At 38.1% G+C, this 15,525-nt stretch overlaps 1 protein-coding gene across 1 annotated transcript in view; it reads left to right on the top strand.

Moving 5' to 3' along the window:
- The window catches only part of LOC141418925 (solute carrier family 5 member 4), an 81,667-nt gene that overhangs the window by 19,997 nt on the left and 46,145 nt on the right, over positions 1-15,525 (top strand). Inside the window, exons 6-8 of the mRNA XM_074061441.1 lie at positions 9,243-9,348; positions 9,834-9,914; positions 11,902-12,122. Of these exons, the coding sequence (XP_073917542.1) occupies positions 9,243-9,348; positions 9,834-9,914; positions 11,902-12,122 (408 nt within the window). The remainder of the gene's footprint in view (positions 1-9,242; positions 9,349-9,833; positions 9,915-11,901; positions 12,123-15,525) is intronic.

Here is a 15,525-nt window from a genome sequence, read left to right as displayed (position 1 = left end):
TTGCTGAGGCTTGCTTTGTGCCCTAGGATATGATCTGTTTTGGAGAAGGTTCCATGGGCTGCTGAGAAGAATGTATATTGTGTAGAGGTTGGATGAAATGTTCTGTAGACATCTACTAAGTCCATTTGATCTATTGCATATTTTAGATCTTGGATTTCTTTATTGATTTTTTGTTTGGATGACCTATCTATTGATGATAATGGGGTGTTAAAGTCTCCCACAACCACTGTGATGGCGTTTATATGTGCTTTTAGGTCTTTCAGGGTATGTTTGATGAAATTGGGTGCATTGACATTGGGTGCATATAGGTTGATAATTATTATTTCCTTTTGGTCTATTTCCCCTTTTATTAGTATGGAATGTGCTTCTTTATCTCGTTTGATCAATGTAGGTTTGAAGTCTACTTTGTCAGAGATAAGTATTGCTACTCCTGCCTGTTTTCGGGGGCCATTGGCTTGGTAAATCTTCTTTCAGCCTTTCATCCTTAGCCTATGCTTATTTCTGTCGGTGAGATGGGTCTCCTGTAAGCAACAAATTGTTGGATCTTCCTTTTTAATCCATTTCATTAAGTGGTGCCTTTTGATGGGGGAATTAAGTCCGTTAACATTAAGCGTTAGTACTGATAGGTATGTGGTGATTCCTGTCTCTCATTTAGTTGTCTTAGTTGTTTGAAGGTTTGATTGTGTGTACCTAAGTTGAGGTTACTCTCTACTGCCTTGCTTTTTCTTTTCCTTTGGTTTGGTGCTGCCTGTCTTTTCATGGTTAAGTTGGGTTTCACTTTCTGTGTGCAGAATCCCTTGAAGAATCCTTTGTAGTGGTCGCTTTGTGGTCACATATTGTTTTAGTTTCTGCTTATCATGGAAGACTTTTTTTGCTCCATCTATTTTGAATAGTAGTTTTGCTGGGTAGAGTATCCTTGGGTTGAAGTTATTTTCATTCAGTGCCCGGAAGATCTCACCCCACGCTCTTCTTTCTTTTAATGTTTCTGTTGAGAAGTCTGCTGTGATTTTGATGGGTTTACCTTTGTATGTTATTTGTTTTTTCTCTCTTACAGCCTTCAATATTCTTTCCCTAGTTTCTGAACTTGTTGTTTTAATGATGATATGTCGTGGGGTAGTTCTATTTTGATCTGGTCTGTTTGGTGCCCTGGAGGCCTCTTGCATCTGTATGGGAATATCTTTCTCTAGATTTGGGAAATTTTCCATTATTATTTTGTTGAATAGATTACGCATTCCCTTCACTTGCACCTCTTCTCCTTCTTTGGTGCCCAAGATTCTCAAGTTTGGTCTTTTGATGGAGTCGGTGAGTTCTTGCATTTTCTTTTCACAAGCCTTGAGTTGTTTAATTAATAGTTCGGTTTTTCCTTTAATTACCATTTCATCTTCATGTTCTGAGATTCTGTCTTCTGTTTGCTCTATTCTGCTGGATTGGCCTTCCATTTTGTTTTGGAGTTCTGTTTCATTCTTTTTTCTGAGGCTTTCCATATCCTGAGTGGTTTCCTCTTTAATGTTGTCTATTTTTGTCCTGAGTTCATTTATCTGTTTATTCATCGTGTTCTCTCTTTTACTTTGGTGTTTATACAGCGCTTCTATGGTTTCCTTTATTTCTTCTTTTGCTTTTTCAAATTCTGTATTTTTGTTGTCTTGGAATTTCTTGAGTGTCTCCTGTACATTTTGGTTGACCCTATCCAGTATCATCTCTATAAAATTCTCATTGAGTACTTGTAGTATGTCTTCTTTTAAATTATTCTTGTGGGCTTCATTGGGTCCTTTGGCATAGTTTATCTTCATTTTGTTGAAGTCTGGATCTGAGTTTCTGTTCTCTTCATTCCCCTCTGGTTCCTGTACTAATTTTTTACTGTGGGGAAACTGGTTTCCCTGTTTTTTCTGTCTTCTCTTCATTGTCTTTGGTGTTGTTACTGTCCCTGTACTGTGTGCAATTAAGTATTTTCTAGCTTGTAATAATAACAATGGTAATATTTAGAATGGAAGGGTGAGCTGAGATGGAAAGCAAGAAGTTAAAGAAATGGGAAAAACAAATACACAGACTGGAGGGAGAAAACAGAACAAGGTATCAGACAAGAAGATTTCAAAGGTATAAACAGGGAGCTTTAGTGTACTAATTGACAGTAAGCTGAACAGACATTAGAGAGACAGAGTGAGGATTGAAAATCAAAAATTTAAAAAAGGTAAGAATAAAAATAAAAAATAAGTAAATGAAAGAAAAATCTATTTATAAAAATGTATTAAAATAAAAAGAAAAAATAGAAAATTTTAAAAAACCAAAAAACCTCCAAGTTCAAATGCAAAGAAGTTTCAGTCTTAATAATTTGGGTGTCTTCTCCGTCTCCAGTCATGTAGATGGTGCCTCAGATGTTGTTCTGTAGTTGTCTCATCAAAGGGGACGCATAAAGTAGAATAAAACTACACTCACACACACACACACACACACACACACACACACACACACACACACTCACACACACACACACACAAAAAACCCCACCAAGTGTCCCAAGTTCAAATGCAATACAGTTTCAGTAAGTTTTTCAGCTTGCAGGTGTAATTCGGTTGTTCTCTCATCAAAGGTAGGGAGAAAAAGAAAGAAAAGAGTCTGGAGGCAGTTCTGAGAATGGTATCTGCAGCTGTGGCTTGCCTGCTTGCTACTGTCAACCTGCTGTTGCTGGAGGCATTATTTATGCAGATCTCTGGGGTGAGCTTAGCACTCACCTGGCCGTGCAGGCTTTGTTTGCTCAGATTTCTCCTGTGCATGAGCCTCTGCTACAGGCTTTCCCCTTTCCAAGCACTGGGAAAGGTGACACTGCACCCGCATTCTCAGTCCTGCGTGTTTATTTACAGTTCATGTGGGAGGTGGGTCTTCCCCCCCTCTCCTGTGGAGTTTTCCTCCCACCTCCACTTTCACAAGCTTTCCTGCTCCTGATTACTGGGCGGTGCTGCTGCTCCTGCCGGCTGCCATGTTTGTTTACAGCTCATGTGGGAAGTGGGTCTTCCCTCCTCTCCTGTGGAGTTTTCCTCCCTCTGCCACTCTCACAAGTTTCCCAGCTCCTGGTTACTGGGCACGCCCCACCCCCGCTCCCGCCAGAGGCTCTCCGGCCCGCCGGGCTTGTTTATTTACAGTCCTGGGAAGGATTCCCTTTCCCCAATCTTCGGTGCTCAGTGCACCCCACCCTCTTTCCTGTGTGTCTTTATTGCTCTTATTGCTTATTACTCAGTTTCTCTTTTTTCCCCTGGTGGGGGTCGGTCTGTACAGGGGCTATGCTGCTCTGGCCCAGGCTTGTCTGTGGGAGTACCTCGGTACTGCGAAGCTCACCTGGTCCGTATCTTCCCAAGCTGACTGGCGGCCCGGGGGCCCTCCTGGTTTCTCCGTTTAACATGAAGTAGAGATTCTCTGTGCTGGTTGGAAGTGTGGAGGGGTCAAAGTTATTCTCTTCTCAGTGATTATGCTTGCAAAGTGTGTCTCCAGCGTCTCTCCAAGTTTTCACCATGGTATTTCTATTTTACACTTCCTGTTGTAGTTGGACCACTATACCCATCTTTTTTCTGTTGAGATGGGTTTTCACAATCTTTTCATCCAGGCTGTTCTCAAACCATACTACTCTCTTTTTTTTAAATATTTTTATTGTGCTATGTGAGAGTACATTATGGCAATTTAAAAAGTTCTTACAACATATCATATATATCATACTTGAATATATATATTCACCCCTTCCACCATTCTCCTTTATCCCTCCTTCCCCCCCACTAAATTCACTATATTTAAAAGCTTTTTTGGTCTATACTTTTTTTTTATTCATATGTGCATACAAGGCTTGGTTCATTTCTCCCCCCTGCCCCCACCCCCTTCCTTACCACCCACTCCGCCCCCTCCCTCTCCCCCCCACCCCCTCAATACCTGGCAGAAACCATTTTGCCCTTATTTCTAATTTTGTTGTAGAGAGAGTATAAACCATAATAGGAAGGAACAAGGGTTTTTGCTGGTTGAGATAAGGATATCTATACAGGGCATTGACTCACATTAATTTCCTGTGCGTGTGTGTTGCCTTCTAGGTTAATTCTTTTTGATCTCACCTTTTTTCTAGTTCCTGGTCCCCTTTTCCTATTGGCCTCAGTTGCTTTTAAGGTATCTGCTTTAGTTTCTCTGCCTTAAGGGCAACAAATGTTAGCTAATTTTTTTAGGTGTCTTACCTATCCTCATCCCTCCCTTGTGTGCTAAAGCTTTTATCATGTGCTCATAGTCCAATCCCCTTGTTGTGTTTGCCCTTGATCTAATGTCCACATGTGAGGGAGAACATATGATCAAACCATACTATTCTCAATCTCAGCCTCCCAAATAGCTCAGATTAGAGGCATATGACACCAGCTCCTGGCAACACTGACATTTTTGAAGACCTGAGCTTTTCCTTTAACCTTCTTAATACAACAGTCTTTGTTTCTGGACTTGTCTTATGTTTCTGGTCTCATAGCTAGATTCAGGTTATATATCCTAGAATAATTCACATGGGATACTCAAATTATCCCATCTGGAGGCATTCACTGACCATCCATTCTCAATGGTGATATTAATTTTGATCAGTTGGCCAAAGGTTGTCCCAAATTCTCCACTGTATAATGAGTGGGATTTTCCTGGTAACTAATAAGGAGTCCATGGTAAAATACTTTCAGCTGCTCCAATATCCTGTTCCTCTGAAAAACTTCCCACCAGGTTTAGCATTCTTGGATGATTCTCAGTTTTCATTACAGTGATTAACAAGTAATGGCTTCCCAATTTCAGAACTCCCTCCATATTTACCAGCCGGCATTCCTCTACTGAGGGTGACATCCCCTCCCCTTCCATCTACCTATGTATCTATGATTAATATGAACTCATAAATTGCTATGTTTCCCTGGATTGCATAGGATTATTATATGTAATCATTTTGATGCTCATATTATATCAGAATTGACCAATGGGAGGGTCTCAAACTGTCTAAATAATGTGACATGTCTCCATAATTTTGTTAAGCTATTCCTTAAATTCTGGCATAATAAAATGTTCCAGACTCATCTTGTACTATCCCTGTGCCAATCCTGGAATTGTCCATTTTTAAGGAAGAACATTGTCTCCATTAATTAGAGAAAGGATTCAGAAACACAAATCTGAATTCTAAGGATGCTCATTGGGTTGTCTTTGTTTCTTGACTTTTCCAGAAGATATAATTGGAGAGCCTGTTAAATACATATATGCACACTCATACAAAAACATGCATAAAGATTTTGTGAAACTATACGTATAGATATTTTATGTCAGCAACTAATACTAATGCCTCCAAATACAATCACTTCTATAGGATAATTAATTTCTTTCCCAAGTTCTATATTTGTATGTTCCTTACCTTACAATTGAAAATCCTGACTCCCCAAGCCATAACACATATATTTGTTTGTTTAATCCTATGATATACTTAAATTAGTTTCAGAATTGTCTCACCCATACTGATAGAATAAATCAACCAAAAAAATCAGAATTTATTTATATTTTTTCTTTTGCTCCACCACAAGACTAACATAAATAGTTAAATATGGCATCCCTATTTTGCTCCATTTTTATTTCACTTCTAGAAATTACTCCTCACAGTAGATGCCTGTTCTGAAAGAGAGTCTTGATAGTTAGTTTTGAGAGTTCATTTGACCTCAATATTCTGGCTTCTTTCAGAACTTTAAAAAAAACTAGTGTAGTGGTTCACACCTATAGGCTTGGCTACTACTCTGGAATCACATGAGGAGTTCAAAGTCAACCTGAGCAACACAAGACATTATGGCCAAAAAAAAAGAGAACTTACAACAAATGTTTACACTCACCACTATTCATTAGAGCAAAACCTCTTTCAGTTTCAGCCGTAGATCTAAAACTAACCTACCGTTCCTCCCAGTGAGCACCTGCTGGGTATTTGGTGAAATCCAATTCTAAGGTCCTTCTGCAAAATTTTTGTTTCTCTCTACTTCCTGTCAGATCTTGATGGCATGTGAGTGTTGTGACCAAGGTTAATTTGTTCCCATGTCTTGCATGGAAAGATCTTGTCACCTAATATTTTGGTTTTGATATACTTGTTCTGTCTAATGTAGAGATTTAAAGTTCACAAACTATGCTACCACAACCATCTTTCCAGAATAATTTCTCTTGGGCTGAGAGTGTGGCTCAAGTAGTACAGCACTTGCCCAAAATTATTTCTGTATATGTCCAAGTGTGTTTAATATGATTTATTAAGTGAAATCCCATGACAGCAACATAACAAAGTAAAAAAGTATTTAACAGTTTGTGCCTTGGAGTCATAGTGCACAAAATTAAATTCAGTGTTTAATGCTTGCTATCTGGGTGATCTCAGAAAAATCCAGTTTGAGCCTCAGTTTCCTGAGATTCAAAGTGATCTTAATAACAATATCTACTTTATAAGCAGTTTAGGAAACTAGAGAACAGTTGGGATAAATTTTTTGTGTCTGTTTGTTTTGCATATTTTAACGTGTTCCATAATGATATTTTTGTACACATATAGAACATACTTTGACCATGTTCACCTCCCATTTCCTTTTCTTGTACCCCCTCCCATGTATCACTGGTCCCCTTCCTCTTCCAAAATTGTCTCCTTTGAACATTGATGTCTTCTTATGTTTTTTTTTATCTAGATTCCACATATTTGAGAAAACATGCTAGATTTGCCTTTCTGAGTTTCTGAGTCTGGTTTAATTCACTTAACATGATTATCTCCAGTTCCATCCATTTTCCAGCAAATGACAAAATTCTATTCTTCTTAATGACTGAGTAGAATTCCATTATAATATATACATTTTTTCTTTATTCATTCATCCATTAATGGCCACAAAGGCTGCTTCTATAATTTGACTATTGCGAATAGTGCTATGATAAACATGGGTATACAAATATCTCTAAAACAAGCTGATTTTAACTGTCTGGGGTATATATTCAGAAGAATGAATTCTCTTTGGGTTCATTCAGCTCTTTATTTGCATTGTCTTTTTATTCTTTCAGGGTTTATACATGTGCTCTTTAATTCCATTGACCTTTCTTATCATTGTTCTTTTGAGTTTGTTGTTTGAGATTTCATCTGCTTACTATTGTTCAGGCCATTTATTGTAGCATTGTTGACTTTTGGAGGAGACACATTGTCTTGTTTTTTCATATTGCTTGGCCAAGTTTTAGTTTCTCATGTCCTTTCCATTGATGCGTTTTCAATGTTTAGGCAAGACTATCTTTTGGTGTATTTTCTTGTCACTGGACTGGGAGATATGGCTCAGTAGTCAAACATTCAACCACAGTGGTCAGGACACTGGGTCTAACTTCTAGCTTAGCTTCAGAAGTATTCACAGTTGACAGACATGTACCATCAGGATACAGCAATCTAATAAAGCAATCTAATAAAGAACAACTGCCATCACTGCTCCATATCATCAGAAGAATAAAGTAAGAAATATATTACTTAGTGAACTAGGAAGACCTTAGTTAGTAAGGGTAGTAATGGGAAGAAGACAGGATGGATGATGTTAATGAATAGTACAAGATGTGTTGTAAGGCTGGAAGGGAAGGCAGCTAACGTTAATACAGGGGGCAGTAAGAAAGAGGCATGAGATAGGTAGAAAGTAAAAGATGTGTTGAAAAATAAAGGAGAAAGAGAATAGAAAAAGACAAACAAACATACAGAAAAGACCAGACAATATAACTTATTATAAATACCTGCTTAAAATAAAGACAACCAAAAAGGATTGTGGACAAAGGAATAGTGAGAGAAGAAAAATAAATGAGAAAACTACAGAAAGAGAAAGTAGAGATGGGCAGGGAGATAAGAAAATGAGGGAGAAAGTATAATTAAAATTGCATATTAAAAGATGGATGTTTTCAAACTCCAACACCACCCAGAAAAGGTGCATGTTATAGCTCATAGATAATAACATTAAAAAGTGGAAAGGAGACAAAGCAGAACTTAAAAGAACGTGATAGAGAACAAAAATGCACAAAAAAAATCAAAAAGACAAAAACAGAGTCAGTATTTTCTTTGTTGTGCTCCAGATCAGCTGTTTTGTTTTGTTTTTTAAGTCTGAACTGGTTGGTCCGGTAAGGGCTAGCCTGGTTTGGAGCCCTAGCTCAGTGCAAGAGTGGCCACTCAGAGTTCTGAGCTGGTTCCCCACATAGAAAAAGTAGATTTGAATTTCTGATTACAAGTTCCCAGGATGGTTTTGGAGTCAGGGCTATTAACCTCCCAGTACACCAAACACTCCCCACTTAACATATGGTTTCCTCTGTCAACCAGGCTCCTGACAACACACAGTCCATTGTTTTCTAGACTGGTGCCATTTGGTTCCAGGTCAGACTAGATTGCTGTGCTGTGCAGTGCTCTGGGTTTGCTGTCTTTCTTCATGGTCATACTGCATAGGTTAGTGCCAAGATTTTCTAGATGAAGCTGTGACTAGTGGCAGGGCTACTTCTCCTCAGGACTCTTTTGCTTTGCAGAGACTTCTGTAATGTGCTTTCCACCACATGGCCAGCCTGGTTAGGCCATAGATCTCTGCTACTTGTGGCTTCCCTCACCAGACTATCTCCCTACTACTTTTGGAGTCTATGCTGGGTCTACACCACCAGATCTTCACCTGCTAGCAAGCTCATGGAGTGCTGGTGGGATAAAATCTACTGTACCACCAGCACTGACTTCTTTAGCGGTTCTGCAGGGATTTTGGTGTGGGAATAGCTGCTTAATAAGGACTGTCTATGAGGAGAGATGCTGGGTGATGTCACTCATCTGCCATTTGTTGCCCCTCTAATTGTACTAATTTTTTAAAGTATAATATCATGGTAAAAAGCCTCATTGGAAAATAAGAAAGTTAATTTTAAGAAAATAGTTTTTATTCCATCATGGTCAAGGGGGCTTCACATGAGCAATTTCTCATCCCCTCTAAGCCTCATGGTACAGAAAAGGTTCTCAAGTCATGTCAACTCATTTAATAAGAGCCTCAGTTGAACAATGAGCTAATTACATGGAGATACAGAAGAGAGAGTGAAAACTGTTGTTTGAGGCTCCATGGAAGATCTTGCTATGGGAATATTTATGTGGAGTCTTCAAGGATGACTATGTGTCTATCAGGAAAAGAAGATTGTGGTGCATGTATGTGTAGAAGAAGAGAAAGCAAAGGCCCAAAATGCATGTCTCTTCCCCATCCTGATTGTTCCCTTTCTAGGCAGACATATTTTCTGGAGCCATATTCATAAAGCTGGCTTTGGGATTAGACCTGTACCTGGCCATGTTCATCCTCTTGGCTATCACCTCTGTGTATACCATCACTGGTAAGTTTACCCAATCATGCTGTCTTCTAATAATCCAGCCCACATAACACATAAATATAAGTAATCATGACTAAATCTAGTATTCAGTCAATGAAACTATCAAATGTTCCAACACTAGGGCCAAAAATGGTTTTGCTAGGTAACTAATGGTCGTGCACAGACAACTGTGCTAAATGGGGGGAATTGAAGGACTGTTAAGAGAAACTTTCATATTAATATTTGCCCTTTCTCCTACTTAGTATTTCTGAACTCATATAATGATGAAATCCACTACAACAGAACCTTTGAATCAGAACAAGGCAAGAGAAATAAGAGAGCCAATGAAAGACACAAATGTTGAGGAAATAATGATTCCAGGAGCTTTTGATATTTTTTTTTCTCCTGAGTTATTTAGATGGCTTGTGAGGAAGGAAAATCCAGACATGACAGCAGATAGATAAGTGTGCTTGGATAAAATGTCCTCATCCTTTTCCTTCTCTCCACAGGGGGCTTGGCCTCAGTGATTTACACAGACACCCTCCAGGCTATCATCATGGTGATTGGCTCTTTTATCCTCATGGCATTTGGTAAGTGGGGGCAGCTTGCACAGAGTTCTGGATGCTTGTTTCTGTCTGACTCCTCTTTAGTTCCTTCTCACAATTCTATTAAGTCATGTACATAATTCTTATCATTGAAATATCTTCCTGCCTTTATTCTTAATTTATTACCTTAGCATAAGGAAATGGGACAGAGTTTTATTTCCTTAAAAAAATATTGCTTAGGTAAATTATCTTGTTTAAAATTAATTTCTCTGTGTTCATAATGGACAAAATCAATACCATCTGGTTATAATTTTGCAGAAATATTGGCGCATTGGAGTCAAAGCACAAAAACCTTTGATTTATATAGATTTTTACAAAATGAAGAATTACTTATTAGGAAAAATTTAGATAACTGGATTTACCTAATTATGACTTTTGGGATGAAAAATCTATTAAAATAGTTTATTTAATCAATTGTTAGAATACACAGCATAGGTTGGATTTCCCTTAGTGACTCTCATTTACATTATCAGTTCATTCTCTTAAGTCATGCTGACAAGCAATATTGATAGATCTAATTAACAGCTTGTAAATTTTCATTTTCTTTTACTATGTTATTTATTTATCTTTGCATCAATAACCCATGGATGCAATAAAAGGACATAGGGTGGGAATAAATATCTCTTCCCTGTCCTGTAGCCACTATGTTCCATCCACTTAAGCTGCACTAAATACAGAAATCCTGAATACACATGCACCTAATCACCAAGCTTGACGTCATGAAGTAAAACTGAGTGATTTATAAACCCACAATGATAGTTGGTGATCTGAACACAATAGGATGCCATTAGCCACATGTGCCTATCAAATTAGATTCAATTCCGTTGCCTGGCCAATATCACTTCCAATATAAGGCCATATTGGACAGCACAAATTCAAACAACTCCATCACTGCAGAAAATTTCCATCGCACAGTGCTGCTCTAGAAGTAACTTCTAGAAACAACTCCTTGTGTGCGTTATTATTAGCTACCCAGAACTTCCATGCTCTTCTTGTTCATTGTTCTTTGGTTTCTGACCTTAATGGTGCACTCCCTCAAGGGTCTCTCTAAGCCTCACTTCTCCTATCCTTAGGATGAGGAGGGGGACTCTCTTATCTCTTATAGTCCCCCACATGTTTTGTTGTAAACCATATTTACCTGTAAACACAAATCCCTTGTATTGTCTATATCTTCCACTGGTCTTGTACACTCATTTTTGCACACAATCCCCAATACAATGTTTACCATATTGTATGTGCTTAAATTAAGTAATAGAGAAGTAAAGGAATGTCAACTCAACTCTGTAACTGTATGATATTCCAGTGAACCTACACTAAGAGGCCCCACATATCTGAGCTTATCTTTTTAAGATCAACTATAATTCTTGTGTACATATGACTAGCCATTCCAGTGGGCTAATCTCACTATTTTCCCTCATCACATCTAGCCTACTTCCTCCCATTTGTCTTCCTTATCTTTCCAATTTTTTTGTATCATAGTTGAATACAGTGTGGCACCATAAACTAGATTTTGAGTAAGGTCAGAACAGCCAGACTCTAGTCAGGAAGAGGAGCCATTGATTCCTGTTCCTCTCAAGAGTTGGGGTTTTAGCAATCCTAATTCCATTAGGATTGCTCAATTTGCTCACCATCAGGTTCCTCCCTGTTCTGGTTAGTCATGAAAAACAACATTATCAGTCTTTTAGCTAAAGTTTTATTTTTACCATAAAGCTAACCACTGAACCAAAAACTTTAAAGTACCATTTTTTTAAAAAAGTTAAAGAATATTTCCTTTATTTTTGCTATCATGACTGATGCCAAAGGAATTCAATAGAAAGACATGTATCATCGGAAAAGGTAACCAAAGGTTTGTCCAAACTAATGGGAACTTCTTGTGTATCACAAATTTCTTATTCACAATAAAGAATTCACCATAAACATTGACTGTCTTTGATTTCTGTAAGAGATTTCATTTTATGTGATGCCTTTTCAGCATTTTCTGAAGTTGGAGGCTATGAGAGCTTTACCGAGAAATACATGAACGCCATCCCATCAGTAGTGGAGGGGGACAACCTGACAATCAGCCCCAGCTGCTACACTCCTCAGGCAGACTCCTTCCACATTTTCCGAGATGCTGTCACTGGAGATATTCCATGGCCAGGAACCCTGTTTGGAATGACCATTACAGCTTTGTGGTACTGGTGCACAGATCAGGTGAGACAGAGAGAGAGAGAGAGAGAGAGGAATTTATATTGTTCTTTCTCACTTCATACAAAACCATCCAGTTTCTATTTCATACACACAAATATTTAAAGAGGCAAACACTTCTACAAGGCTTGTTATCAAAAATATCCACTTGGTACCCCAGTCTCTACCTATTTCATGTCCCTCAGAAGCAAACACTTTTGGCTTCTTCAGTTAAGTATTTTCGTATTTATTTCTATTCTCTGAATCCTTGTATTCAGTGTATGATCAACACAAGTGAACATCACCTTGGATCTCACTAAAATCAGCATTCTCAAAACCTGTTTATATACATTCAAACAGAATTTGCTCATTAACTTGATCCCAAAGTGATTCAAGTAACCTGTTGTGTTGCTCCCTCTTGGTTTTCAAAATTCAAGATCTTTCTTGTGGTTCCCCATGATGACAGATGAGGATCAGGTATATCAACTTTCCATCGTAAATTCACACAAGAATACTTGTGAGAGTACTTGGAGAGATGAGCACTCAGTGCCACCATTTTTGTGCCAATGTGACTATAATTCATCATTAAGCCACATGATATCCCCCAATTGACTGACTTTTCTTTATCTTCCTCATTTCCATGAAATTCTTTATTTTTATTATTCCTTTGTTGGAAGAATATCTTGCAAAGATTTTCTCCCATTCTGTAGGTTGTCTCATCACTCAGATAATTGTTTCCTTTGATGTGCAGAAGCTTTTTAATTTGATGCAATCCCATTTATCAATTCATTTTTTGCAGTGCTGGGGATGAAATCCAGGGCCTTCTGTATGCTAGGCAAGCACTGTACCACTGAGGTTCATTCCCAGCCTCCATTTGTCAATTCTTTTTTTCCCTTTATTCTTGTGCTGGGTGGGAATACATTGTGGCATTTACAAAAGTTCTTACAATATGTCAAATATATCATACTTGAATTCAAACCTTCTATTGCTCTTTATCCCCTCTGCCCCGATTCCTGGAATAGTTTCAACAGGTATCAATTTTGCATTTACATACATGTGTACACATTTTTGCACTGTATTCACCATCCAACCACCTTTCCCCACCACTTCCCCCCTCCTACTAGTACCAGCCCTCATCTCCTGGGCAGGACGTGTTCTGCCCTCCTGTTCTCTGATTTTGTAGATGAAAAAATGACATTTTTGCTTGTTTGGGTAAAGGTAGCTACACAGGGAGTTTCCTTGTGATATTTCCATATATATATGTACTATAACCCCAAATGGTTTGTCTACTCTAATTTTCTTCATTCTACATCAGTCCCTTTCTTATGGTGATTTCAGCCAGTTTAAGATTTCTATGTTCATTTCTGTACAGAGAGTATGTCAACTATACTCAAGCTCTTAGTTTCCTTCTTTTACACTACTCCTCCCATATGTAACCTCCCCTTAGTGTGACCAGTATTTCATGATATTGCTGCATTTGTAGTAGGTCTGTATTCCTCATGAGATAAAACATGCTTTTTTTGGCTTTCTGAGCCCGGTTAACTTCACTTAAGATGATGTTCTCCAATTCCATCCATTTACCTGCAAATGACAAAATTTCATCCTTCTCTATGGCTGAGTAAAATTCCATTGTGAATAAATACCACATTTTCTTAATCCCTTTGTCAGTAGCGGGGCATCTTGGCTGTTTCCATAACTTGGCTATTGTGAATAGTGCCGCAATAAACATGGGTGTACAGGTGCCTTTGTTGTAAGCTGAGTTACATTCCTATGGGAATATCCCTAGGAGTGGTATTGCTGGATCATATGGGAGATCTATTTTTCATTTTCTAAGAAGACTCCATATTGTTTTCCAAAGTGGTTATACTAGCTTGCATTCCCACCAGAAGTGTACAAGGGTTCCTTTTTTCCTTGCATCCTCTCCAACATTTGTTGTTGGTGGTATTGTTGATGGCAGCCATTCTAACAGGAGTAACATGGAATCTTAATGTGGTTTTTCATTTGCATTTTCTTTATGGCCAGGGATGGCTAACACTTTTCATGTGTTTTTGGCCATTTGGAGTTTTTCCTTTGAAAAGGCTCTGTTTAGTTCATTTGCCCATTTCTTCATTGGGTCATTGATTTTGGGGGGAATTTAGTTTTTTGAGCTCCGTACATATTCTGGTTATCAGTCGCTTGTCTGATAGCTGGCAAAGATTTTTTTCCCATTCTGGGAGTGGCCTCTTCAATTTAGAAATCATTTCTTATGTTTTGCAGAAGCTTTTTGATTTCATGTAGTTCCATTTATTAGTCCTTTCTCTTAGTTGCTGAGCCTCCTGAGTTCTACCTGAGGAAGTCTTTGTCTATGCCTGTTGCTTTTAGTATATTCCCTGATCTTTCCTGTACTAACTTCAAAGTTTCAGGTTTGATATTAATGTCCTTAATCCACTTTGAGTTGATACTTATACTTGTACAGGGTAACAAACATGGATCTAGTTTCAGTTTTCTGCAGGCAGATATCCAGTTTTCCCAGCAACACTTGTTGAAGAGGCCATCTTTTCAACATCATATGTTTTAGGGGCCTTTGTCAAAAATTAGGTAGGCATACTCTGTGAATTGATATCTAAGTCTCCTATTCTGTTCCACTAATCTTCATATCTGTTTTTGTGCCTGTTTTTACTGCTATGGTTCTGTAATGTAGTTTGAAGTCAGGTATTGTGATACCTCTAGCATTGCATTTTTTGCTCAGTATTGCCTTCGTTATTTGTGGTCTTTTGTGCTTCCAGATGAAATTTAGGGTAGATTCTTCAATCTTTGTGATAAATGTTATTGAGATTTTGATGGGAATTGCATTGAACATGTAGATTACTTTTGGTATTTTTGCCATTTTTACTATGTTGATTCTACCAGTGCATGAGCATGGGAGATCTTTCTATCTTCTGTACACTTCTTTGATTTCTTTCTCCAGTGGTTTGTAGTTTTCCTTGTACAGATCATTCACATCCTTTATTAAGTTTGTTCCTAGGTATTTGGTTTTCTTGAGGCTATTAGAAGTGGAATTTTTTCCTATATTTTTTCTCAATCTGTTCATTGTTAGTATACAGAGAAGCTACAGGTTTTTATAAATTGATTTTGTGTCCTGCTAATATGCTGAAGCTGTTTATGGTGTCTAGAAGATGTTTGCTGAAGTTTTTCAGGTCTTTTATGGATAAAATCATGTCATCTGTGAATAGGATAGTTTGACTTCTCCCTACCTATTTGTATTCCTTTAATTTCTTCTTCCTGCGCTATTACTCTGGTGAGGAATTCCAAGACTATGTTGAGTAAGAGTAAAGACAGTGGAAACCCTTGTCTCATTCCTGACTTTAGGGGAAATGGTTTTAGTTTATCCCCATTACATATAATATTGGCTATGGGCTTGTCATATATAGCCTTTATAATGTTGAGGTAC

Source organism: Castor canadensis, chromosome 18 (assembly GCF_047511655.1).
Source record: "Castor canadensis chromosome 18, mCasCan1.hap1v2, whole genome shotgun sequence".
NCBI lineage: Eukaryota > Metazoa > Chordata > Mammalia > Rodentia > Castoridae > Castor > Castor canadensis.
Note: the sequence above shows the minus strand (reverse complement) of the source record. Positions and strands in the feature narration are given on the sequence as shown.